Source organism: Littorina saxatilis, linkage group LG11 (genome assembly GCF_037325665.1).
Source record: "Littorina saxatilis isolate snail1 linkage group LG11, US_GU_Lsax_2.0, whole genome shotgun sequence".
NCBI lineage: Eukaryota > Metazoa > Mollusca > Gastropoda > Littorinimorpha > Littorinidae > Littorina > Littorina saxatilis.
In genome coordinates, this window is record NC_090255.1 from 30,918,061 (window position 1) to 30,945,489 (window position 27,429).

The following is a 27,429-nucleotide window of genomic DNA, read 5'->3' on the forward strand; positions in this document are numbered from 1 at the left end:
AAAAATTTATAAAACGATCCAAATTTACGTTTATCGTATTCTCCATCATTTGCTGATTCCAAAAACATATAAATATGTTATATTCGGATTAAAAACAAGCTCTGAAAATTAAATATATAAAAATTATTATCAAAATTAAATTGTCCAAATCAATTTAAAAACACTTGGATCTTATTCCTTGTCGGTTCCTGATTCCAAAAACATATAGATATGATATGTTTGGATTAAAAACACGCTCAGAAAGTTAAAACAAAGAGAGGTACAGAAAAGCGTGCTATCCTTCTTAGCGCAACTACTACCCCGCTCTTCTTGTCAATTTCACTGCCTTTGCCATGAGCGGTGGCCTGACGATGCTACGAGTAAAATGGCATTGCGTTTCATTCTGTGAGTTCGACAGCTACTTGACTAAATATTGTATTTTCGCCTTACGCGACTTGTTTGTATTCAGTTGTATTGTTTAAGTGATTCATGACATGTGGACAAGTTTGTTGTTTGTTGCTCGTGAAACGTCCCTTACTTTCGTTTTTGTGTGTGTGTGTTTTTTTTTTTTTTTTTTTTTTTTTTTGGTCTCAGCTTTGCGAGTTCAGCCTTGATCAAGCAGTCTCGTGAAGTTGTTTGTTTAGTGTTTCATGGAGAACGTGTTTTTGCGTGTGCTTTGCAGTTTCTTATTCTTATATGGTGAGCTATTATTCAGTTTTGTGAGTTTCGGAGGTGTTGATGTTAGTCAGTTTTGTGTGTTGAGATTTGTCGTCCTATGTCCTTCCACTGAGAGGGTTGTGTTGTGGTGGTGTTGTGTGAACCTGGAATACGGTAGGGGAAATTTAATTTTTTGTGTATAAGAAATCTTGTATTAACTGATGTTGGGTATGTTTGCTTACTTTTGCTTCCCTTTTTCGCTTGTGTATGAGAAATATCGTATTAATTGATGTTGTGTATGCTCACGGTTTCTTCCATTTTTATATTTAGTCAAGTTTTGACTAAATATTTTAACATCGAGGGGAATCGAAACGAGGGTCGTGGTGTATGTGCGTGTGTGTGTGTGTCTGTGTGTCTGTGTGTCTGTGTGTGTGTGTGTGTAGAGCGATTCAGACTAAACTACTGGACCGATCTTTATGAAATTTGACATGAGCGTTCCTGGGTATGAAATCCCCATATGTTTTTTTCATTTTTTTGATAAATGTCTTTGATGACGTCATATCCGGCTTTTCGTGAAAGTTGAGGCGGCACTGTCACGCCCTCATTTTTCAACCAAATTGGTTGAAATTTTGGTCAAGTATTCTTCGACAAAGCCCGGGGTTCGGTATTGCATTTCAGCTTGGTGGCTTAAAAATTAATTAATGACTTTGGTCATTAAAAATCGGAAAATTGTAAAAAAAAATAAAAATTTATAAAACGATCCAAATTTACGTTTATCTTATTCTCCATCATTTGCTGATTCCAAAAACATATAAATATGTTATATTCGGATTAAAAACAAGCTCTGAAAATTAAATATATAAAAATTATTATCAAAATTAAATGGTCCAAATCAATTTAAAAACACTTTCATCTTATTCCTTGTCGGTTCCTGATTCCAAAAACATATAGATATGATATGTTTGGATTAAAAACACGCTCAGAAAGTTAAAACAAAGAGAGGTACAGAAAAGCGTGCTATCCTTCTTAGCGCAACTACTACCCCGCTCTTCTTGTCAATTTCACTGCCTTTCCCATGAGCGGTGGACTGACGATGCTACGAGTATACGGTCTTGCTGAAAAATGGCAGCTACTTGACTAAATATTGTATTTTCGCCTTACGCGACTTGTTTATGTTTCTATTTGATAATTTTGTAAAACACCAAGTCCTGTTCCCCGTTTAGCTACTGCAAAATAAACAGACAATGTTTGTGTTCGAGTCTAAACTGAGAAACATCTTTAACCTCCTATTACCTCCAAAAACCAAATTTCATCCTTACAAGCTCAATCAGAAAGACAATCAATCATTTGACAATATCAGAGGTTTAAATGGGTACCACTCCAGGATAAATGTATTATATGTAAAATTAAGTTTACTTAAATATTCGTCTACCAAATACCTTTTTCTCAGATCTCTTTTAAATGCAGCCATTGTAGGAACAGCTTTTGCATACTTACACTTGTAAATAAAAAATTTGGCATTTAATATTATAAAATCAAAAACTGTACTACTTTTGAAATATGTATCAATACCAAACAAAATAAACTTTTCACTAAAAAATATGTTCTCAACATTGTGACATTCATTTTTAACATAGTTTAACAAATCATTCCAAAATGACTGTACATATTGACATGCCCACAAACAATGTTGAATACTATCCCTCTCGTCTCGGCATAAATGGCACATCACGTCTTCTACTACTCCCAATTGTTTTAATATCACATTTGTTGCTAAAATCCTATGTAATACTCGAATTTGAAACCATTTAAGTTTTGCTTCAGAAATTTTCGTTACATATTTAAAGCATAATTTCCAATCAATATCACCTTCTAGTTTATCTTCCCATTTTGTACAACAATTTGGACGCTTTCCATCCTGTAGTAATTTTTCATAATACACTTTTGCTCCTTTTATTTGGGAGTGAATGACTGACACTGATTTATTACTATCAATCATACTATTATTCTCCAAAACAATATTAAACGTTTTTATGTATTTTTTAATTGCTCCCACGCATCCTAAATAACTCAAAAAATTGGTTCTGATATGATACTTTTCACAGAACTCGTTATAGGTATAAAAACTTCCATTGTCATTAACCAACTGACCAATGAAATAAATGTTGTTATCAAACCAATTCTGAAAAAAACAAGTCTTCTTCCCAATCTTTATATTATTATTGAAGAAAAGTGGTTCTGCTAATATTTCTTTGGAGGTTTCTAGATCTATTTTATATCGAAACTGTTCATAAACATTAAACACATCCTTCCAAAAGCTATTACTATGTTGTTTACCGCTATAAAGACTAGGACCACTTACATCAATGTTGTCCACATCGGGATATAAAACAGTTGTTATAACTTTCCATTTGTGGACCGTAAACCTCAACTTTTTTATCCAAGTCAATTTCAGGGCTAACATATAAGTCTTAACGTGAGGAACATCAAGGCCACCATCCTTAACACTTTTAACTACAATATTTCTACTTATCCGATCACGTTTTCGATTCCACACAAAGTCAAAAATCATAGTCTGTAAATCATTTATAAACTTGTCTGGAGGGTTTGGCAACAACATCCACAAGTATACAAGCTTGGACAATATTAAGGATTTCAAAACTGCTATTCTACCTATAGGGGTTATCAATCTTTTAGACCAAATCAAAAATAATCGTTTTACTGCTTGAAACTGCATATCGAAATTAATTTGTACACAATTCTTTAAATCACTCGTAAACCAAATACCCAATATTTTAAACTTTGGGGGGTTCCATTCAAAACCAAGGTGTGGCATATACCTTACATCACTATTTATATTACCTCCTAACCAAATAATTGCTGTTTTGTCTATATTCATTCTTAGCCCCGATTTATTTCCAAAATCGTTTAATATGTTCATTGTTTCCTCAAAGGTTTCCATATCTCCTCTTTGAAATAATTCAGTATCGTCGGCGAATTGTGACAGCTTAAATTCTGTTTCGCCGATAACAATTCCCTTAATATTTTTATTTTCCTTGATCATGAGTGAAAATACTTCAGCACACAAAATAAATAAATAAGGAGATATGGGATCGCCCTGTCTACATCCTCTTCTTACATTAAACCAGGGGCTAGGCTGACCGTTTACTAATACAGTCGACTTAATATTTGAATAAAACGTCTTTATCCACCTCAAAATATCATTTTTAAACCCAAATGCCTCAAGCGTTTTAATCATAAAACGCCAGTCCAGCGAATCAATTAAAAAAATTATTAGAGTAAAATCATAATAAACAATAGTAAACAAGAATTAAAAAAAATTAAAAAAAATTAAAAAAAATAGACCGCCCATGCCGGGAATCGAACCCGGATCACTTGGATTAAAAAAAAATTATTTATTTATTTTACACAATTAAAAAAACTATTAGAGTAAAATAAAACATTAAAACGTTCATAATAAACAATAGTAAACAAGAATTAAAAAAAAAATAGACCGCCCATGCCGGGAATCGAACCCGGATCACTTTGGCCATAGACTCTCTCGTGCTCTCTGTCTCTCTTTCACCGAGACCAAACCCTGCATTGTAATTTCTTTGCCGAGACCATTTCCCCACCCGGTGTCTGGCTTGCACTGAAATCATGCTTTTCTCGTCACTGCGTGACGTGTTCGCCGCTCAAGTCTCCCCTTTAGTTCAGGCTGTTCGCAAAGCGACCAGCCTCCCACCGCAAAAACTCCCCCCCCCCCCCCCCCCCCCCCCCGTTAAGAGTCGTTTTGGTGGAATATTTCGCATTGTCCCAGGTAACATTATGAAGTTTTAATACGATCAATCGGACCTATTATCAAGTTAGTGTATCAACTTTTGAACGAACTGCGCCCAGTAGTTTCCCAGCAATAAGCTGTTAAGTCGAGACAGACAGACAGACACACACACACACAATTAAAGTCTGTTGGACCCTAGTACTGCGTACTTGGGGATAAAAAAAAACGCTGGCGCTGGACCCGAGTACTCTTCAGAATGGCTCGCTCCCCCAGTATGAAATTTTTTGTCTTGTGCACGTGGATTTAAAAAAAAAATAAAAAAATAAAAATTTATTTTACACAATTAAAAAAATTATTAGAGTAAAATAAAACATTAAAACGTTCATAATAAACAATAGTAAACAAGAATTAAAAAAAAAATTAGACCGCTCATGCCGGGAATCGAACCCGGTGTAGGATCCGGTCCGGTCCCCCCTCCGAAGTAGTCCCCCGGGGGACCAATTCGTGGCAAAAACTGCTCTATAATGGTCCCCCCTTAGACATCCAGCCTCGTTTTTCTTGTTACAATGTTAGTAATGTTACCAGCAATTTCAGAGAAAAGAAAGGAAAGAATCAGAGACTGGTTCATTTTCTTCTTATCAGTATTTATTTATTATTCATTTTATTTCATGTGATTTTTCTTTTGAACGGCATTATAAATCAGATCTATTTTATTTTCTGCAAAATATAGTCAAACAAACAGATTGCTGTCTGTGCACTACATAATACCGGACGAAGATATAGATTGAAAATGGCTTGAATGCCTAAGAAAAACGAGGCTGGATGTCTAAGGGGGGACCATTATAGAGCAGTTTTTGCCACGAATTGGTCCCCCGGGGGACTACTTCAGAGGGGGGACCGGACCGGATCCTACACCGGATCACTTTGGCCATAGTCGGACGCGCAGCCATTGGCAGTGAACTCAAATGACTAGACTGCTAACGTTGCTGCTTCATATGCATAAAATTAGGTCGCGCAGTGGCACACGCACGCAAAGCAGGCAAAGCCTGCCATGCGTTGCTCAGAATCACAATAGCCCGCTCAGAGAAAAGTCGCTCTGGATTGGTCTATGCAACGGGCTCACAACGAGGCAAATTGCTTCACGATGGCGACGAAGAAAGCACGATTGCTGCGAAATATGAAAAAAGTTGTACTTCTTAAACTAGTAGACGATTCGGTCAGTAAATCGTCAGAGAGAATGTAGTTATGATGGGAAATTTAGCTGGGGTAGTCCCTGAACCTCAGGTTGAAAAGCGGTGGATCCCTCGGGTCACCGTCGTCGAAAACCACGCCGAGAAGATCGAAACACGCTACACGGCATCGCAGTGTAAACACCGCCGCCATCTTGGATAACGCGGCGGGCGGTGGGCGAGCATATACCAAAGCCGATCGCCGAGTGCTTCGCGAGCGCTTTCCTGCACTGCCCTAAGAAACGGCTTTTTGTCATTCGCACTGCGAGCGACCCGTGGCGAACCGCTCTGGGCAACTCGTCTCTGGTTGTCGCTGGCTGACTGGGCGGTTCTATGAGCCCATGAGCGATACGCATGCTTTTCATGACGCAAGCGTTCGGCTGTTCTATCAGCTGAATGGCTGGCTGTCGCTCCGATTGAATTCGTCCAACCGTCAAGAACTTTTGTGTTTTGGGGGGCATTTAGGTCCCAGGTAACATTATGAAGTTTTAATACGATCAATCGGACTTATTATCAAGTTAGTGTATCAACTTTTGAACGAACTGCGCCCAGTAGTTTCCCAGCAATAAGCTGTTAAGTCGAGACACACACACACACACACACACACACACACAGACACACAATTTATTAAAGTCTGCTGGACCCTCCTACTGCGTACTATGGGATAAACTCCTTCCAAAACTCAGTCTCGGTGTCTGCACCTGCTGTGCTGCGTGTCAAAATGGCGGTTTGACGGTTCGCCAACCAGCCGATGTCATCTAATGGCATAGACTGTACCAGAAGAATAAAAAATACCATACAACAAAAGTGACCACAAAATTCACTCCTTAGTGAAAGTTCTGTAAATATTGGGATATTTGCACGAAGTGAGTTCACACGAGAAAAATGTTGAGATTTTCCGTGAAGAAAGTTGTGTTCGGATCTGGGGTGTGTTTCGTTCTGCTGCTGTTGTTTCGAGTTTGGACATCGCCAGGTAAGTTGAATGGAACTGAATACACAGAGAGAAAGACACTGACAATGATAATTCTGTATTTAATGAGGGTAATAGAGTAAGCAGTGTTCTGGGAGAGAGAGAGGAGAGAGAGTGGGTGTAGGGTGGTGAGAGGGGAGAGAGAGAGAGGGAGAGAGTTCAAAACTAACCGAAGAAAAACATAAAACAGAACAGAAAGCACAGTCTGTTTACTTCTTCGTTCGTTGGATTGCTGTTGGTTTTATGCTTGGTTAGACACTCAATGTCAATATGTAGCGACCAGTAGGTTTTGAAACGTTCCCAAAATGTTTTGCGGCTATTTTTGTTGTCACAGTAGTGCTGTTTTTTGTTCAATTCTTGAGTGTGTGTATGGCTTGGTCGTTTATCAACAGTACACCACTGCAACGCGGGATAGTAGGTGCTTTTCGTGATTACATTGATTTAGAAGGGAAAAAAGCTATATCGCGTATATTGCCTACTCGTACTATCTAAGTGCGCAATAAACATGATCATTGCTTCTTTTTTTTCTTTTTTTTTTACTTTTGGGAAGACGCTTAAGCGTGCCCTTTTAATCGATAAACAATAACATTTTATGACACACTTGGTATCTGTATGTTTAACTGTACATTAATCTGTGGCACAGTACATTTAACATTTACTTTTGAATTCTTACAATACATAAATAGACAAGAATGTATTACGAGGGTTCACTAGTCCGAGGTTTCACTAGTCCGAGGGTTCACTAGTCCGAGGGTCCACTAGTCCGAGGGTCCACTAGTCCGAGGGTTCACTAGTCCGAGGGTTCACTAGTCCGAGGGTCCACTAGTCCGAGGGTTCACTAGTCCGAGGGTTCACTATAGACGCTTGAACAAAGGATATTCAATTTGATTTGTTTTTATTTTGTGTGTGTGTGTGTGTGTGTGTGTGTGTTTGTGTGCGTGGATGTGCGTGTGCGTGCGTGCGTGTGTTTTTCACTGCTTTGGGAACAAAATCGAAGAATATTCTCATAAAAACACTGAGTTGTTTTCATTCAAAAAGATAATGTGGTGTTTTATATTTTGACTGAAGAAATCTCAGACTATTTCCCCCAAGAAACTTAGTTATTTATATTTTGACTGAAGAAAGGATATTAAATTTATCAGGATACCGCCCCGACTGGACAATTACGTGATCGAACTGCCTACAGTTTTTAGTCATATTATATAGCACCTCGGGTTTCCTTTTGCCCGTGAGGGTCAATTAGTTATCCCACCAACCCTGAATTATGGAGAGGATCGAGCCTGGGTTGTACTACAGCCTCACACATAATTTCATTGAAATCGGTTCTCAAACATCGGATATCTATTTGCGGACAGACACACACACACACACACACACAAACACACACACACACACACACACACACACACACACACACACACACACACACACACAGACAGACAGACACAGTGAAACCTATATACCGCCTTTTAAGGGGCGGTATAATAACTGGAAAATCAAGCGTCTATAGTAAACCCTCGGACTAGTGAACCCTCGGACTAGTGAACCCTCGGACTAGTGGGACGAACTGGAAAAGAGAGCGTCTATAGTAAACCCTCGGACTAGTGAACCCTCGGACTAGTGAACCCTCGGACTAGTGAACCCTCGGACTAGTGAACCCTCGGACTAGTGGGACGTTCCCGTATTAATCAATGCTGTTGTGTCTGCGGTGTCAAAATTTGCAACATCAACATAATCATGAATCCACACACACACACATACATATATGTGCACATGAACTTAAACATTTTCATTTACAAAATACTCAAACGTCTCAACCCTAATTCGCAATTTGCATCTTTGAATGAATCGAAACGCACGAGACTTACCACTCGTGCGTTTCGATTCATTCAAAGATGCAAAGATTTTCGTTGTTGATACAAAGGGACTTGACGCTCCTTTTCTGCACGCTGAGAACGCCACTTCCTGCAGTGACGCTGAGAACGTTCAAAAATACCATCAAAATATTAATTCTGCCCTACAGCGTTTTAGTTGGTCCATGATGGGTCCAACCATTTGTTTTCCTAATTTATGTCAAGCCTCTGTTGCCAAGAAATTGAGTGAAGCCGACCCGCTTTGAATTTTCAACTGTAATATGACTAAGGAGTTACGCCCCTTATCCGTTCGGAACGTCATGGCTTTGAGTTGAAATTGGTGTCAGGGGTCGTTTTACTTGAACTTGACGTTCGTGTTTCTCCGAACGTCTGTGTATCGAAACACAGATACACGCACTCCATGACTCTGTAAGAAGACAAAACATATCGCTAGCTATAGGTTTCATTTGTTTTTGATGAATGTATGACCTTTCAACTATAATTTTAAAAGAAAACCCAAAACTGAAGTTTCAAAAAGAACGGGCCAAGTCAGAGAAGAAGGGGTTCCCTTGTTTACCCTTGAATACCGGAAGTGATGTAAAACTTCCTTATACGGAACCTCCGGAACTGCCCACGTGAGTGCCGTCGCCTTGCCTACATCACTCTTGTCAGGTCCACCCTTGAGTACGGGGCGGTGGTCTGGGACCCCTACTACAAACAAGACGTTGAGAGACTCGAACGCATCCAACGCCTAGCCGCTAGGTTCATTACGAAAGACTACGTGTCCAAGGACCCAGGCTGCGTCACCAAGATGCTAGAGTACCTCTAACTTCCTACACTCCAGGAATGCCGTCAGCAACTTCGCCTGACGATGCTGTTCAAAATCATCAATGGACTTGTACCTGCCCTACCCCCTGACTCCTTCCTCACCCCGGTGAGCGTATCTCGGCGCCGAGCCAAGCCTAAAGCCTACAAGGGGTATGAAAGCCAAAACATCCTCCAGAGACAGGCAACCAACAACAGCCGCTGTTTCAAAGCTCCTCCCTCAAAGACAGATCAATACAGGAACAGTGATCGAGTGGAACAATTTGAGCGAAGCCACCGTCACCTTGACCACGCCCAGCGCCTTCTCATTAGCGCTAGGGGGGCGGAAACCAGTGTGAGAGCCTCAGTAGTTTTTATCCAGTTTTTAACATTGTAACATAGCATTTTTAACTGTGCTTGGAAAGCCTACATTCTAGGGCAAACGGACTAAAACCGCAAGTACAGCAGCAAGAAGACCAGCTGGAGTTGTACACGATATCCACCTTGTGTACAGTGAACTTTTAAGACTTTTTTAGATGCGCACCCCCAAAAACGTCACGTTGATAGTCGTCGTCGGCTTCTGTGGCGCACCCGCCAACCACCAACCCAGGCGGGTTATCCAGATCCAGATCCATGGGAGGAGACTCCATATCTAGCTAAAAATAGATCTCCAGCGTGAGCTTCAGCGACTGACTGACGGGTTTGACCTAGTTTGGAAACCCACGCTTTGAGAGCGGCCACTTTGAATCGGACCAATCAAAGTTCTACAAAGACTGATAACAGCAACGTCCCTTCCAAAAGTTACAGGAAAATACCCCATGATCAACACTGATCAGCAGTTATATAGAGTTGATTTAAACAAAATGAGTTAGACCCGAAAGAGAAATAAAAGATTCTGGCACTGATCAGACCCGCGCACTGATCACAAGACTAAATCAAACAAGTGTTTGTGAAGAAATCTTAATTCTTCAAAATAAGTATCCTAAACCAAAATAAGGAACATAAAAATCATCGCATACACAAAGCAATTTTCCACAACAACAAAAATACAACAATAGAGACATACCGGTCCGGGAATCAGATCAAACTGATGAAACGCAGCCAGAAGATAAAAAATGTTGAGACTGGTTCAAGATGGCACAGTGCGTAAATGGACAGTTTAAGAGCAGTACCGGACTGACTGCAGCTAAGATGATAGGGTGATAAAAGTAGTGCGCTGACCACACGCTGAAAACTCAACTTACACAATAAGTTACTCAGAAAAACTTGCATACAGCATACCTTTTAAACAATTCCCTAATTCAAAATGCAATTTGCCTACACAAAGAGTCTACAAGATTATGTTGCAAATGGTCATCTTAAAATCCCTACACCGATTCAAAAGTCAGCTATGCATCGCTCGCTGGACCAATGAGACTGGGTAATTAGGTCAGCCTCTAAAGAGGTCAGTCTTGGTGAATCAGGGGAGCTAACCTACTAGCCGAAACGGTAAACAAAGAAAGGTAGCAGACGACGCAATAGCAAGTTGTGAACAATAACTAAGTTCTACTTTGCCTGTTCACATAGTATTGACAACGAGCGTAGAAATCCAAATATAAATAGACTGCTAACGTTCCAAAATTCAGAATGAAAAACAAGAATAATTATTGTAGGTTAATGGAACGTTTAATTATTGACAAAACAAAACGATACATTTACAGTACGTCGACACAGTGGTCTTCCAAGAAGACAGACAACAAACTCTTATGGTACAAATAATGGACTCTTCTCTAAATCTTAGATAAATCAAGCAATGTTCAGGGTATGTACATGTTAAAGGCCCAGTCTGCCTCAAATAGTTTACAGAACGATTTAAATCTTCTCACGAAAAAAGCAGTTCTAACCTTATAAAAACACACTAGCAATAGTATTTAACAACATTAAATGACACAGTTAGTTTGAATGGCTATTTAGCTTATGTAAACCACACACCAGATTTTGTGCTTTATTTTACCCCTGAGCCATCGTGGACCCGTGTCACACACTTGCATATTTTTGACAATTTCGTAGTTTTTAATTTTAATGCGACTCGAGTATACGTATCTGCAATAACACGTAGTTGTGTACCTCTGAATCTAAAATGCAACAAACGACTGCGAGTCACACGAACTTATCGGCGGTGGTTGGCTTCAAAGAAGCAGGCGATGCTTCCGGGCTTGCTTTTTTAAAACTGTCAAAACTTCGAGTTGTACTGATCTTGTCTTGATGAAAAAAAGGAATTCTTTATGATTTAAGAATTTTTAAGCTCCAAGCTGTCAATGTATTATTTAGATTTTAAAAGTTAGTTCCAGGGCCAAAACGAGGCGTCCGATTGTGGTACCAGACAATCCGGCTGGCCACGCAAAAATAAATTCTTTGAAAAATGCTCGCTCTTCACGGAGGGCACCTAGGATGTTCTCAAGCGGTGAGTGTTTAAACGAAAGGGTGTTTGTACTGTGTGTAAAAGCCAGACAGTGTCTGTGACCAGAAACTGATGGTTTACGTGAAGCTAAGTGTGCCTTTAATGTGAAATTAAAGGGAATATGTCTAAAAAAAAACCTAAAAAAAACTATCTCAAATCGCCCTAAGAGCTATACAGTTCAGCTTGGGGGTTGTTATTTTGTAACAAAACAAAAATCGGTCTGACATAAACGTAAGGTACCAATTAAAAAAAAAACGAAAAATCCGAATTGGCAAAACTTTTTCATATCAGAAGAAAATCAAATCAATGATCTTCCCGGAACACACACACTTCGTTATACTTATCTGCCATGTGAAAAATAACATTATTAACAGCTATTGTGTTTTCAGCGTAGCAATAGGGTCCGATATTTAGACGAGACAAGTATAATGCCGACGAGTCGAAGACGAGTCGCATTATACTTGTTCGAGTCTAAATATCGGACCCTATTGCTACGCTGAAAATACAATAGCGATTATATAGCTGTTCTGACTTTGATTTGTTGTTCCAAACTTACAAAATGACAGTTTTTGCGTCGATGCGTTGATCTCAGGTTTTGATAGCAGACGCCGTTTCTTATGCGCATTAATTTTGCGCAGGAGCCACACTGCCTTTGGAAACAAACTCGATTTGACAACACAGCTGTTAAACAGCTTTTCAGTTTATTAGTTCATTCGTATACAACAAAAAGAAGTTTGAATGTTTTTGGTTTAAGCGTGTTTTATTCAATTTCTCATACACACGTTTCAAACAATAACAACATTAAGAACGTTAACAAGCAGATTGCTTATGGACACGTTTTTGAAATGATAATCAATACACATCTTGATAGCAAAACATGGCGAGCAAGTGATAGCTTTAACACTTATCTTGATAATCTTAAATTATATTTTATACAAATAAAATGAAGAGAGAGACAGAGAGGGAGAGAGGGAGAGAGATAATGCCTGGCTACATCAATTGCACAGTTAATATAATATCAGCCGAAGCGATTAGTTAACATAACATAGTCTTGTACAACAGAGAATATTTTCGTATTCAAAGATATAGTTGAGTTTTTTTTAACCTTTGCCGTGCTTCCTGAAGAAGACCAAAACACAACATCAACGAAAAACTAGAAACAACTGAAGAACTAGGATGCAACAAGGGGAGGATAAGAGAACATCTAATCCGTACAACGCGAGCAGACGGCAGCGAAGTTTTCAGTTTGGGTGAATGGCATTTATACTTGTCTCGTCATGAAGCGAATTTTTCAACCTCAGTTATAAACGACTACATGAATGTTAGTGCCATGGGTTGGACATCAATACTTCAGAGGGGAAGTAGGGTATTTAGTGTGGAGTTACGAGATAAAAATAAAAAAAAAGCCGAATGCGAAAGCCTTGTGTTAGTCGGCAACTGAGCTCACACAGGCACACACAAACGGCTGTTCCGTTTTACTCCCCTGTTTGTACTACATCTTTTGACTTTGGGCATTTTGTGGTGTTTAGGGACAGAAAATAATTGGTTTAGTCCTGTTTCATCGGGAAGTTAGCAGAAAAGGGTATGCTATCGACATTTGTAAAGCTGAAAAACATTCCCGAGAAGAATTTCAAGCTGTCAGTGTATGCTGTTGTTGCACTCGTGTGGTACAGATGGGTAAACCGGAACCATGCGTCTTTGTTATTGCCAATATGCTTTTGGATATTGGCAAAAATGGCCGACTTCCGTAGCATTATGCTTTGATTCCCCCACGTGTCCATCAGAATAGCTATATGGGACTTTTTCAAAAAATGCATAGATTTCAGACGGACAAAACGGAAATATTCAACATCAAAAATTTCAAAATTTTATCAGGCAAAGTTATTAAACATCCTTTCGTCTATCTTGTGCCAAAATTTCCGAGCTTAATAACAACTGCAAATGTATCTAAAAATAAAAAAATATCCACTACATTTATAAAAATGTCTGTGCAGTTACCATGAACAAGTTTTATTTTTCCTACATAATTGTTTTCCAAAAAGCAAGTTTTCATATAGCAAATGCTATGCAAACCCAGTGCTAAAGAATGGATACCAAAATGTATGATTATTAATGCAATTATTTAATCCAAATTAAAACAAAATTGTAATAGTGCAAAATTGTCATTATCAAATGCATGTAAATGAAGCAATGTCCAAACTGATCTGTTTGCTGCCAAAATATACATATGATCATTTGAAAGTTGTTGAAACCTTTCAACTTATACCACAATTGACTGAATTTGATAAATTATTTTAAATATAGCTTTACTTTTATGCTTGGTAACAACAGGGACATTCGGTAACTGCACGGACCCTTTGTTTTCGCATCAACCCCATTCGAGCAAAAAACACAGACATACGTTTAAAACTATCATTTTATATGTCTTAACTATATTTGTTGCTGTTTTCAAAGCACTGCATATTGTTTTGTGGTCTTGACTTAACAGATTGTTTTTTAAATTGCATTTTCTTCAATCATAGGAAACTGCATGGACATCTGGTAACAGCACAGACATTTTCTAGTAAAAGACACTGTGTTACTAGAAAACAAAGGGTTATTTTTGTTATGGAAATGAATTTTATATATCAGTAAAATGTTTTCGATAATTGGCCTGGTATGTAAAACGATTTTTGACTCACATGCGAAGCAAAAGTGAGTCTATGTACTCACCCGAGTCGTCCGTCCGTCCGTCCCCCCCCCCGTCCGTCCGGAAAACTTTAACGTTGGATATTTCTTGGACACTATTCAGTCTATCAGTACCAAATTTGGCAAGATGGTGTATGATGACAAGGCCCCAAAAAACATACATAGCATCTTGACTTTGCTTCAAGGTCAAGGTCGCAGGGGCCATAAATGTTGTCCAAAAAACAGCTATTTTTCACATTTTTCACATTTTCTCTGAAGTTTTTGAGATTGAATACCTCACCTATATATGATATATAGGGCAAAGTAAGCCCCATCTTTTGATACCAGTTTGGTTTACCTTGCTTCAAGGTCAAGGTCACAGGAGCTCTTCAAAGTTGGATTGTATACATATTTTGAAGTGACCTTGACCCTGAACTATGGAAGATAACTGTTTCAAACTTAAAAATTATGTGGGGCACATGTTATGCTTTCATCATGAGACACATTTGGTCACATATGATCAAGGTCAAGGTCACTTTGACCCTTATGAAATGTGACCAAAATAAGGTAGTGAACCACTAAAAGTGACCATATCTCATGGTAGAAAGAGCCAATAAGCACCATTGTACTTCCTATGTCTTGAATTAACAGCTTTGTGTTGCATGACCTTGCATGACCAAGGTCACATGTATTTTGGTAGGAAAAATGTGTAAAGCAGTTCTTAGTGTATGTCATTGCTAGGTGTAGTTATTTGACCTTGACCCTGAAGGTCAAGATCATGTCAAGGTCAAGCATGTGAGTCGTATGGGCTTTGCCCTTCTTGTTTTATATTGTTGTGCTTGTGTGAAACAGAACCAATAGCATACCATATATTATGCATAATTTCTTCCACATGAAGATAAACATACGAGTCAACAGTTAACGCTCAATCGACAAGATTTTATTGAACCAAATTGGAGTTGAGGAGAATGGTGGTTAGGCAGGGAGGGGAAGGCAAGGCTGTGGCAGGATAATGGGGAAACAGAAAAAAAAGTATAGGCTCTTTTTTTGGCCCATTTTGTCTAGCGTATTTAATTAACTGAGTCAGTTGTAAAAAAACCATGAAATGGAACAACTGATTCTTTAACATTAAATCAAGTGTCTTTTCACTTAAAACATAAAATAATTCACCACTCTATTTAGAAACCTTCATTGGAACATAAAATGAGTCATCGCTGTCTTTGAAAATCTTCGTTGCCACTGTCTTTGTAAAACCTTTATTGAAAAATATGATTCACCACTGTCTTTTCACTTGGAACATCACCACCATAATAATGTGGCACCGTATCCTTACAACAACAAGGGTGTATTTTTTGTCACTTGAAAAAAAAGTAAAATAAATAAATAACATATTTTGACAAATTCTCTGCAGTTACTAAAATAGATCTGTACAGTTACCTGACTCGTCAGTGCAGTTACCAGGAAACTTGTAGCAGTTCCTGAGTAAAGTAAATTACTTTATTTTGAATAAGACTCTATATAATACCTATATTTATGCTGGTTGGTTTTCCATCCCTTTTGTATAATTGGCTGTCCATAATACAGAATATAGAATAAAAATGGTATGCAATCTACAAGCATTTCAGTGCAGTTACCATGATGTCTCAGTGCAGTTACTAAATAGGTCCATGCAGTTACTTCTCTGGCAGGTAACTGCACAGAAAGTAACTGCACAGACGAATTCGTTATTTTCAAATAATAATCACTCCCTGTCATCAAAAAAACATGGCGTCCTTGACGCCATGTGAAAGTAAATCTATGGGCGATTAAAATGAAAATTATTCAAAATGTTTTTGTTAATTAGTGTAATGGAAAACCCCAGTAACTGCACATAACTGTTAAGCTAAACATCCTTCACCTTGACCTTTTGAAAATCATATTTCATTGCCTAAAAGTGATCCAATGAAACTTACCCACCTGATTGCACACAGCTTTCCGCGTCTTGGAACTCTTTTGTAAAGAAAACCACATTTGAAAAGCAGGGATCATTCCGTTTTTATTGCGTATTTTGGTTCCTGGTAACTGCAAGGACAAATACCTCTTGGACATGCAATTTTTACTTTTCAAAAATTGGGAGAACAAAACTACTGATTGTATCGATATTTTATTTTTGTTATCTTGAGATAATGACGGGATAAACATAAACCAACAAACAAAATGATAAAAAAAAATTGTCTGTGCGTTTTACAGAGGTGTGAAATTTTGCTAATGTCGAAGGGACATGCATTTTGACCCCCCCTTACACATGATAACTTACTATAATTAACAGAAAAATACAATAAAACGGGCAAATGAGTATACTTTAAGGTCCGGAGGACATTGAACTTAAGCACTTCCAATTTTCAGATAAGTAGGATGAAAATTTTTGAATTTATAAAATTTTAAAGTCAAAAGACAGGTTTTTTATGCATTTTTTGAAAAAGTCCCACATATGTACATGTACAGGCATCTGTTTTTGTTATTTCAGAGTCAGAAAATGCATTTCGCTCCTTTGGACTTGAAAATGGTCCAATTCGTCATATGGCCGAACTCGAGGTAAGTAGATCTTATCAATACAAACAGAAAGAGACAGAGAGCGAGAGCGTGTGTGTATGACTGTGTGTGTGTGTGTGTGTGTGTGTGTGTGTGTGTGTGTGTGTGTGTGTGTGCGCGTGCGCGCGTTCGTGCGTGCGTGTGTGTGTGTGTGTGCGTGTGTGTGTGTGTGTGTGTGCGTGTGTGTGTCAGTGTGTGTGTGTGTGTGTATTTGTGTGTGTGTGTGTGTGTGTGTATGTGTGTGTGTGTGTGTGTGTATTTGTGTGTGTGCGTGAATTAGTCAGGATGTGATTTTTGATTGTTGGTATTTGTAAAAGTGGAGGGATTGTTCAATCCCATGTAAGCCTTGCCAGGTCTGAGAAAGTAAGCAGAACTGTTTTCACGACAAGGACTGTACCTGTAAGGTAGAAGTCAACCCCTGAGAACAGGAATTAGAATCATTATTCTTTGTTCATGGGCTGAAACTCCCACGTTCACCCATATTTTTGCACGAGTGGGTTTTTACGTGTATGAGCGTTTTTACCCCGCCATTCAGGCACCCATACGCCGCTTTCGGGGGAAGCATGCAGGGTATTTTCGTGTTTCTACAGGGTGACACGAAAAAAACAGATCCCACCAAAAGTTTAATATTTTCTGAAATAATCAGCCGATTCTTTTATTTTTTCAGGTGAGCCAAGCTGAAATGATGTTCTAACAGCCCACCAAGTTTGAGCTTCAAGATGTCATGGACAACGGAGCATAAGACATTTATAGTCGAGGCCTATTTTCGCCGGCGAACAGATTTGCTCGGGCTGCGCACAACAGACTCTCTGACTGAATCAATATTCCTCGGTGTCCTTGCTGATTTAGGGATAAGTTCAGAGACCATGGGACTGTCAATAACCTCAATAGTAAAAACCCTAACAGGGGATCCCACTCTGGTCGACCTAAATCAGCAAGGACACCGAGGAATATTGATTCAGTCAGAGAGTCTGTTGTGCGCAGCCCGAGCAAATCTGTTCGCCGGCGAAAATAGGCCTCGACTATAAATGTCTTATGCTCCGTTGTCCATGACATCTTGAAGCTCAAACTTGGTGGGCTGTTAGAACATCATTTCAGCTTGGCTCACCTGAAAAAATAAAAGAATCGGCTGATTATTTCAGAAAATATTAAACTTTTGGTGGGATCTGTTTTTTTCGTGTCACCCTGTATAACCCACCGAACTCTGACATGGACTACAGGATCTTTTCCGTGCGCACCTGCTCTTGTGCTTGCGTGTACACACGAAGGGGGATAAGGCACTGCACAGAGTTGACCGGGGAGATCGGACAAATCTCCACCCTTAACCCACCAGGCGGCAGCGGCCGGGATTTGAACTCACGACCTTCCGATTAGGAGGCCGATGTCTTACCCTCTATGCTACTGCGCCCGTCGGAAGTAGAATTAAAATAGTTCACTCGCTCAGTTGTGTGGTGTCCCAAATTAAAAATGTGCCCGGAATTAGAGAAAATCGGTTCATGAAAAATAGGTCTGAGGTTGGTTTGCTTTGTCAAGACCAGCTCGACCCGTCTTCGTGTACGGGTTTCGGCTATCCAGGTTTTAGTAGTTTCGACGATGACTGCTCCCAGGTTTTGAGGCCGACATTACGTTTTTGTTCTGAAGAAGCCTTCAAATCAATCAATCAATCAATCAATGAGGCTTATATCGCGCATATTCCGTGGGTACAGTTCTAGGCGCTCTGCAGTGATGTTCAAAGGCGAACATTTGACATGTGTGCTGTCTTTGGCATGGGCATGGTCCTTACAAAAATTAGTTTTAGATTTGTTTACATCTTTAAGTTCTCCAACACTCATAAGATAAGATAAGATAGGAATACTTTTAATTTTTGTTTTAGCATATCACCACATACATGTCCCCAATAGAAAATTCCCTGTGAGGACGTTTACCCCCCCCCCCCCCCCCCCCCCCGCCAATTCTGTTTGAATTTTTAAATGTCCATGTGTATTGTACATAAACATGGAAATATGTAATCAACAGGTCCAGCCTCAGTCGCAACCGCCAGACACACTGGGCGACACTCAGATGGTAGAGAGACGTTTTCAACACCGAAGAGAGGTTCTCCAGTCGGCGTGTAGGCTGTACGGGAATTCCTCCCTCTTCAAACAATTGAGGCCGGCCGCTGGCTTCCAGCCTTTCCCGCCGTACAGGCCCGTAATGAACAAGACGGTGTATTTCTGTGGAATCGCCAAGGCGGCCAGCACCACGTGGAGTAGCTTCTTCAGCACCATCAAAGTCTTTATGGAGGCCCAGGGCGTGCAGGCTTCCAACGACTGGGCGCCGCAGAGTGACGGCGAGAGGGTCTACTTCACCTTCGTCCGAGAGCCGTACTCCCGACTCCTCTCCGCCTACGTGGACAAGCTGTTGACTCCTAACACGCTGTTCTGGAGGGTGGCCGGGCGACGCACCGTGCAGAAGTTCAGAGCCGACGCTTCCGAGCGGAGCAAGCGCTGTGGCCATGACGTCACTTTCCCAGAGTTCGTCAATTACGTCATCGATTCGCAAAGGACCGGCGAGAACCGTGACGCGCACTTCGTCCCGACTCACGATCACTGTCACATGTGCAGCCACCCTTACCGGTACATAGGCCACCTGGAGACCATCAAACAAGACATGCCTTACATCACCGAAGCCATAGGGTCGCCCATACAGTACGGACGGACCTACGACAAGGACACCATCGTACAGAACGCCAGGATGATCTTCCTCAAGGACAGACGCGCCCTGGTGCAGAGGTGCATGGACTTGGACGAGGCCAGCCGCCGCCTGTGGAAGAAGTACCAGATCCGCGGGATCATACACAAGCACAAACGTTTCCCCTACGCCCGGGGAGCCGCCGCTAACATCACATTGGCCGAGTTCGTTGACAAGGCGTTAAAGGCGTACGAAGCCTCAATGGACAACCCGGATAGAAAAGCGCAGCGAGTCGAGTCGCTGAGAGAAGCCTTCGCTCAGGTTCCGTTGGAAGATCGGATTCAGCTACAGCAAACACTGTTCTTAGATTTCCAGATGTTTGGTTTCGACCCTTTCCTGGAAGATGTGTTCCCCTCGCAGCCTTACCAACCGGACAGAAAGTTCAGTTATTTCAAAATTTATGACTGACGTGGGAATATTGAGTGCTCCCCCGCGTTCGTTGTAGTCAATTATTGGTGCGTTGGCTGCGATTTTTAATAATTGATGTTGTGGTGTGTGTTTGCATGAGATCGACTCTGTCTGCCCACTTACCTGCCCACCTTCCTGTCTTTATTATATGAAGTCTTATATCGCGCGCGTATCTCCAGACTCGGACTCAAGGCGCAGGGATCTATTTATGCCGTGTGAGATGGAATTTTTTACACAATACATCACGCATTCACATCGACCAGCAGATCGCAGCCATTTCGGCGCATATCCTACTTTTCACGGCCTATTATTCCAAGTCACACGGGTATTTTGGTGGACATTTTTTTTTTATCTATGCCTATACAATTTTGCCAGGAAAGACTCTTTTGTCAGTCGTGGGATCTTTAACGTGCACACCCCAATGTAGTATAGTGTCTGTCTGTCTGTCTGCATATCTGTATGTCTCTCTGTTTGTCTGTCTGTATGTATGTCTGTCTCTCAGTCTGTCTCTCTGTCGGTATGTCTGCCTGCCTCTCTGTGTATTTATCTCTCTCTCTCTCTCTCTCTGTTTGTATCTCTCGCTCTCTGTTTGTATCTCTGTGTGTCTGTCAAGTTTTTGTGAGTTTTCTTCTTTGTTTCTGTTTTTTTTCTCTTAAAGTCGTCAATGGCAGCCCTAGTGTGACAGGGGTTTTAACAGTTCATCTCACCATCACCGATCTGCACAGGCTTTCACACGGGATAAGGCCATCCCTCCACTTGGACACGTACCAAACATCAACAGCTTAGGATTTTTTTAATTGGTGTGAGTGTGTGTGTGTGTGTGTGTGTGTGTGTGTGTGTGTGTGTGTGTGTGTGTGTGTGTGAGAGTGTGTGCGTGTGGTTGTAAGTGAGTGTGTGTATGCCGTTCTGTTAGCACTCTGGTTGTTGTGTTTGAATGTACTATGTATTGAATGAACTCAAACCAAGATATATTCCTGTGTAATGCACGTGGTTGAAATAAAATCTTTTGTCATCATTTTCACGAGTTTTCATTCACAAGCACCTGGGAAATAAATCTCATGTTCCCCTTGCAATAAATCCCCGGTTACCATAGTTGCTGGAAGCAGGTTATACATGGATAATCAAAAGCAAACCCAATAGAAACGCTCGGGGATTCTTCCAAATATCCAAATATAACATATGTGTATGTTTTTGGAATTAGAAAATGACGAAAAATAAGATGAAATTGTTTTTGGATCGTTTTTAAAAAAAATTAAATTCATTAATTATGTGTTAAAGGCACAGTAAGCCTCCCGTAAACCATCACAGAGCTCCCCGAGCGTCTAAATACAGTACAAGCATACTTCCATTTGAACGCTCACCGAACGGGAACATCCTGGCTGCTTTCTGTCGAGCGTGAGACATTTTCCAACAATTTATTTTCTAGTTAGGGCGATAAGGGTCGAATATCAGGCTGATACTGCAAATTTGAGGCAAAGCATGATTTTTTGCATACACCTTGTGGACACATTAGCCTGCAAATTTAGCGTCAGAAACACCTTGTGCGGGGCCCATGATAGCCACACTAGAGCGTTAAACAAGGTAACCCATTCCGCCCATGTACATTTTCTTCACCGGCGCCACTTATCATGAGTAAGAATTTCCCGGCAAAACAAATGCAATACAAACCAAAACTACGATGAAATAACAAGAGGAAAATAAGAACCGATGAGATTGTGCTTGACATAAATCTTACCTTGAAGTAAATACTACTAAGAGGTCTGCGTGTTGTTCAGGCGCGGCTAATCACGTTTGCAGTCCCCACCACAGAAACACAGCGCTGTGCACTGCAGGTTTGCCTTTGAGCATTTGCAGCGGCCTCTACATCCCTGTTTGCAGCCACAATGTATGAGTTCATAGCAAGTTTCTTGGGCTTGCGGCAGGGTGGTCCACAACGGTCGCCAGGTCTGACCTGCATCCTTCTGCCACCCCCACTGAGCTGGACTTGGTAGATCAGGCTCTTTCAGCAGACACTGACCCCAGATGAAGCCACCCTGGTAAACAGCCCTTCTTGTGTGCTGTTGAAGAGCAGCAGATGTGGGTCTTATGTTTTCCAGAGTTCTCTTTCCTTTGGTGAACATACTTTGTCTGGCCTTGTTGACAGTCTGTTCTGAACTTGTGCGTTCGGACATGATGCTGACGAACCTTTCCAGTATTTCCAGTAGAACCACGTACTGCGGTGATGGATGTGTCGAGTTCTCTTCAGATGAGTAACTTTGACACACGACTCTGCAATACCTGGTAGAAGAACACCAGCGTCTGCCACCCCACTGACCCACCCTGAACCCTTCAACCAATCGCCGATGGTTTTGAAGGCAGCCATTTAAATATGGAGACCACCAAGCATGATGATATAGTTCTGCTCACCATACTCTGCCGGCCCCAAGAATTTAACCGATGCTCCCCAGCATGTCGTAATGGCGACTAACGGATTCTGTTTCTCCTTTTACCCTTGTTAAGTGTTTCTTGTATAGAATATAGTTAATGTTTGTACAGATTTTAGTCAAGCAGTATGTAAGAAATGTTAAGTCCTTTGTACTGGAAACTTGCATTCTCCCAGTAAGGTAATATATTGTACTACGTTGCAAGCCCCTGGAGCAATTTTTGATTAGTGCTTTTGTGAACAAGAAACAATTGACAAGTGGCTCTATCCCATCTCCCCCCTTCCCTCCGTCGCGATATAACCTTGAATGGTTGAAAACGACGTTAAACACCAAAGAAAGAAAGACTCTGCCGGCCATTGCCACTGTATCTCTTTTGCGATTGTGAATAGTGGCTGGTCCATGGTTAAGATGGGGGTCTGTGATGGATTGAGGTGTTGAGTTGCGCATTTGATGAGATCCATGACATGGCGGATCAAAGCTACTGAATGTGCATTGTCAGACAGAAGGGGCATCAGTCCTATCCTTGACACAGGCCTGTCATCAGTTCTGAGCTGTGATGCATAGTATGCTGCCCACGAAATGTTTTCATTTTCTTTCGCTGGATTTCTCTCAAGAAAGGCATGAACATGCCGCAGCCACTCATATTCTGATTCCTTGCCGTCGATTTCTTTGCTGACGCAGGGTCTGCAAGGTCCTTGGACGTCTGGTGCAAAGTTTTCTTCTGATGTGCAAGGTACAGGCATGACGTTGGTGTATGTAGCAGGAAGCAGAGGAATACTTCGAGGTTGGTTGCTTTTCTCACCAATGAGAGGGACTGCTTGTTCTTGACCCTCGCATTCACTCACTCTGTGTTGCATCAACGAAATACTGGTGCCGTGAAAAGAATGTGTAGCTGTTGTTGAAGAAGGGTTGTGGTCAATGTTATCCACAGCTCCTATCGTGAAGACGTTTTTCAGCATCTTTGTTGGTACAACAACTGCTTCTTCTTCAAACTTAGCACATACCTTGCTAGCTACCTCTGTAGAAATACAAAGCACCCGGGCATACGAAATTCCGATTCCATGAGTGTGCATTGTTTCCACCAGATCTTTGTTTCTAGTGTCAGCATGTATTTATAGGCAACAGTCTCCCTTTCCCGATTTCGCCTGTGAACAGATCCTGTCTTTGAAGATTTTTTACAGTTGAATGCAATCAATTTAGAAATTGTCAAGACAGCTTGTTGCTGAGGGTCACTGTCGGGTTGGTGCTGCTCAACAACAGATGGTCCTTTCAATATGAAGCTAACCAGCGTGTTTAAAGACGATGGGACTGATTCTTCTTGGCATCTGTCTTTGAAGCTGCCTTGAAAGACCTGTTGTGACTTGAGTATTTCTTTCCTCACTATCTGAGCAGCTTTGGAAAGCTGAAGAATATCAGAACCAGTGTTACATGCTGATTTAAGAGCATCTCCTATGTCCCTATCAAATGCAAGGACTGTAGCCTCTTTACCCTGCGTGGTTGAAACAAGATCAGGCACAGCTGATAGGAGCTTTTCTCGAAGTCTTGTTGTATGCACATATGAATCTTTCAAACCAAGATCTGCTAAACGTGAGATGTACAGCTGGCAGATGTGTGACATTGTGAAAACGGGTGCTGTTTCTGGCTTGTCTCGGAAGTCTTCAATGTATGCAACAAGTTCTGCAAAAGCAAAATCTTTGATCCTCTGGTCCCCATCTGCCTCCACATTGTCCAGATGTAACTTTGGTTCTCGCCTTAAAAAAAGGCATTCATACATTTCTTGTGGTATTTTGCTTCAGTTGCTACCATATCACCAGGCGCAAGCTTCCTAAGGACAAGCTGGTCATTGATAAGTTTATCATGGTTACGGACTTTGGTATCCACTGGAATTGTTGACACGCTATGAAACCCTGCACTTCTGGGTGGTTCTTCGCAGAAAAAGCACACATTGTTGATACAGTCAGAAGAAACAGTCGACTTCCGAGTTTTAGCAGGACTCACCGATACTTCATCCAGTTTTCTTTTCCGTGTGAGAACAGTGCTACTTACTTTCGTTCTGCAAGACTTATGCCACGAAGCACTATGCGCTTTAAAAGCATTCTCCAGTCCATGTCCTTCGTCCAATAGTTCCAGTGATACAGGGATCGGTAACTCTCCAAGACTTTGAAATTGTGTAAGGTTTTCAGCCACATATTTGTAACCTACACCGTCCTTCTTAGCTGGGCAAATGAGTGACTCTTTTAAACTAATTTGACACAACGCACATAAATTCCAGTCAATAACCACCTTTTTGTTAGCAGGTTTTCCATATTTACTGAAATGATCAAGACGTTGATACTTTCTTGACATGTTTTGCTTAGTTCCTGTTTATTTGTAGAGTTTCACATGGCGTCTCTGCAATCCAAAAGTGACAACATAGACAATTAAAACACCTTTTCCTATGTTGTGAAAAACAATGTGACAGCAGATAACTCTCTCTCTCTCTCTCTCTCTCTCTCTCTCTCTCTCTCTCTCTCTCTCTCTCTCTCTCTCTCTCTCTCTCTCTCTGGTACGCATGCGCGCACACATAAGCATTTGCAGACATATTCTGATAGTCATTTATGACTTTAACGGTTTTATTTAAGAAAATTCGCCGAATTTGTAAAAACAAAAAACAATAGAGAAATGTTAACATTCGAGCTTGTTTTGACACAAATGGCTTCCCATACTTTTTTCCACAGACTGCGCAGATCTAGCAGTGCAGAAACACATAGAGTACATTTTTCAGACATTGAACACGTACGATTAGTGGTATATTCCAGAAGTAAGCTTACAAAGCAGATACATTATTCCCTGTCTGAATCGTTATGTCTGAATGGCCTTTTCTCTTTGAAAAAGTACACGTGCTATCCTGCTATCGAACACAAGTTGCGATCAAAGCAACGGCATGCATCGATCACATTTAATCCATCCGACCATATCAGGATAAAGAATACATTCATTTAATAAGGACTTGTACATTCTTGTAATGTCATACATAATACATTTCTATAGTAAAACCCAGTAATATACTTACAGTCTTCAGACGAAGGCGTGCTCTTTAGCAATTCACAGGCTGGCGCGATGGTAAACATCCGGTGACATGTCCGGTGCGTTTCTTTTTTGCACCCCCGGTGCAGATGAACTGTTTTGAGATTTTCGACTTTTTTGATACTTAGTTTTATATTTTTGAATGTGAAGGAGTCGGTTAAATGGTTAAAGAAATCACTCTATGTTATGCAAAACAACACAATGTCGCTCACGCAGTTTGTTATGCCACTTTCTTAGCTTTTGTCTTTGGCTTTGGCACAGCTGCTTTGAACGTCAATAAGAACCCCTCTTTGATGTATTGCGTGTAATTACTGCTTAGTAGCCAAGTTGGTCAAAATTCATGATACTTCAACCATTACAGATTCTTGTTGGCAATAAACGTCGAGATTCGCAAAATGTGTCCGGTCAATTATTTCAGCACGGTCACAGCAATGTTCGACACCGGTGGAGCAGTAAGTTCCTTACTATGGCCAATCATGTTAGTCAAAACTGAGCAACCAACTACTTTGACTGGCCACAACGGCCACCACAGCGCTCCCAAATAATGTTTCTGACGCTAATATTGAACTGTACTGTGGAACCCGTCTTCTGAACCACAGGGTTTGCTTTGCCTAAAATGTGCAGCATTAAATTCCTTATCGCCTAAGCTATTCGTAGACTTGTTCCGTTAACAACAACGGCGCCTCGTTTTTGCGCTAGACCTAACTTTTAAAATCTAAATAATAAATTGACAGCTTGTTACACAAACATTCTTTAATCATAAAAGAATTCGTTTTTCATCAAGACAAGATCAGAACAATTCGAAGTTGTGAAACGGTTTAAAAAAAGAAAAGCCCGGAAGCAGGGTCACGCAAGGGTCGTAGCAGACGACGGCCGGTTTATCAGTGCAAATCGCCGTTCCTCTCAACAGTCAAAAGCCATCGCTAGAGTTCTTGTGAACCACAGCCGTTGTTTCGTGCATAAAAAAACGTGCTATTGTAGATAAGCTCACGTCGAGTCGCATTCAAATGACTAACTATGACGACTGCATTGTGAAATGGGAAAACTGGATCACACGGGTTCACGATGGCTCAGGGGTAAGATAAACCACGCAAAAATAAATTCTTTGAAAATTGTTCGCTCTTTACGGAGGGCACCTAGGATGTTCTCAATTGGTGAGTGTTTAATTGAAAGGGTGTTTGTACTGTGTGTAAAAGCCTGACCGTATCTGTGATGGTTTACGGGAGGCTTACTCTGCCTTTAAGCCACCATGCTGAAATGCAATACCAAAGTCCGGCCTTCGTCGAAGATTGCTTTGCCAAAATTTCAATCAATTTGATTGAAAAATGAGGGTGTGACAGTGCCGCCTCAACTTTTACAAAAAGCCGGATATGACGTCATCAAAGACATTTATTGAAAAAATAAAAAAATAAACGTTCGGGGATATCATTCCCAGGAACTCTCGTGTCACCTGTATGCACCACTGCGCCACGGCTTTCATCGAATGGACCCTGGCTTCACCGAGAGTTGAGTGCACCCATGCGTAAACGCCCCCCACCTTGTCATCTTTCTAACCCTTTATGAAGAACTTTGAGTTGTGACAACGTGGAGTGTTAACGCCTGTACAGGCTAAGACTTTTTACAGAGCAGAAGTGTTTTCTAATTTTACACGGTTCAGCGTGTTATTATTTCATAAACTTTAACTGGCTTTTGTCAGTTGTCTTTGTTTTGTTTGACGACTTGGTCGTAAAAACACTTTTGGCTTCACGAGAAGAGGGAGGTGGAGAGGTAGTGTATATAAACAGACGTCCAGAACTTATCCTTTTGTTGTTTCTAACTTTTTTTTGTGACTGCGAGAGTGGATCGTGGTGT

General features: G+C 40.8%; 1 protein-coding gene across 1 annotated transcript; it reads left to right on the forward strand.

Annotated features, from left to right (window-relative positions):
- Positions 1–6,121: 6,121 nt before the first annotated feature.
- Positions 6,122–21,104, forward strand: LOC138980244 (carbohydrate sulfotransferase 13-like). Its single transcript, XM_070353092.1, has 3 exons — positions 6,122–6,619; positions 16,887–16,954; positions 18,968–21,104. The coding sequence occupies exons 1-3, from the start codon at positions 6,532–6,534 to the stop codon at positions 20,087–20,089; spliced, it is 1,278 nt and encodes a 425-aa protein (XP_070209193.1). The 5' UTR covers positions 6,122–6,531; the 3' UTR covers positions 20,090–21,104.
- The last annotated feature ends 6,325 nt before the right edge of the window (positions 21,105–27,429 follow it).

Coding starts and splice junctions, on each gene's coding strand:
- LOC138980244 (XM_070353092.1), top strand. CDS start 6,532: ATGTTGAGATTTTCCGTGAAGAAAGTTGTGTTCGGATCTGGGGTGTGT. Junction 6,620..16,886: donor TCGAGTTTGGACATCGCCAG/GTAAGTTGAATG, acceptor TTGTTATTTCAG/AGTCAGAAAATGCATTTCGC. Junction 16,955..18,967: donor GTCATATGGCCGAACTCGAG/GTAAGTAGATCT, acceptor TGTAATCAACAG/GTCCAGCCTCAGTCGCAACC.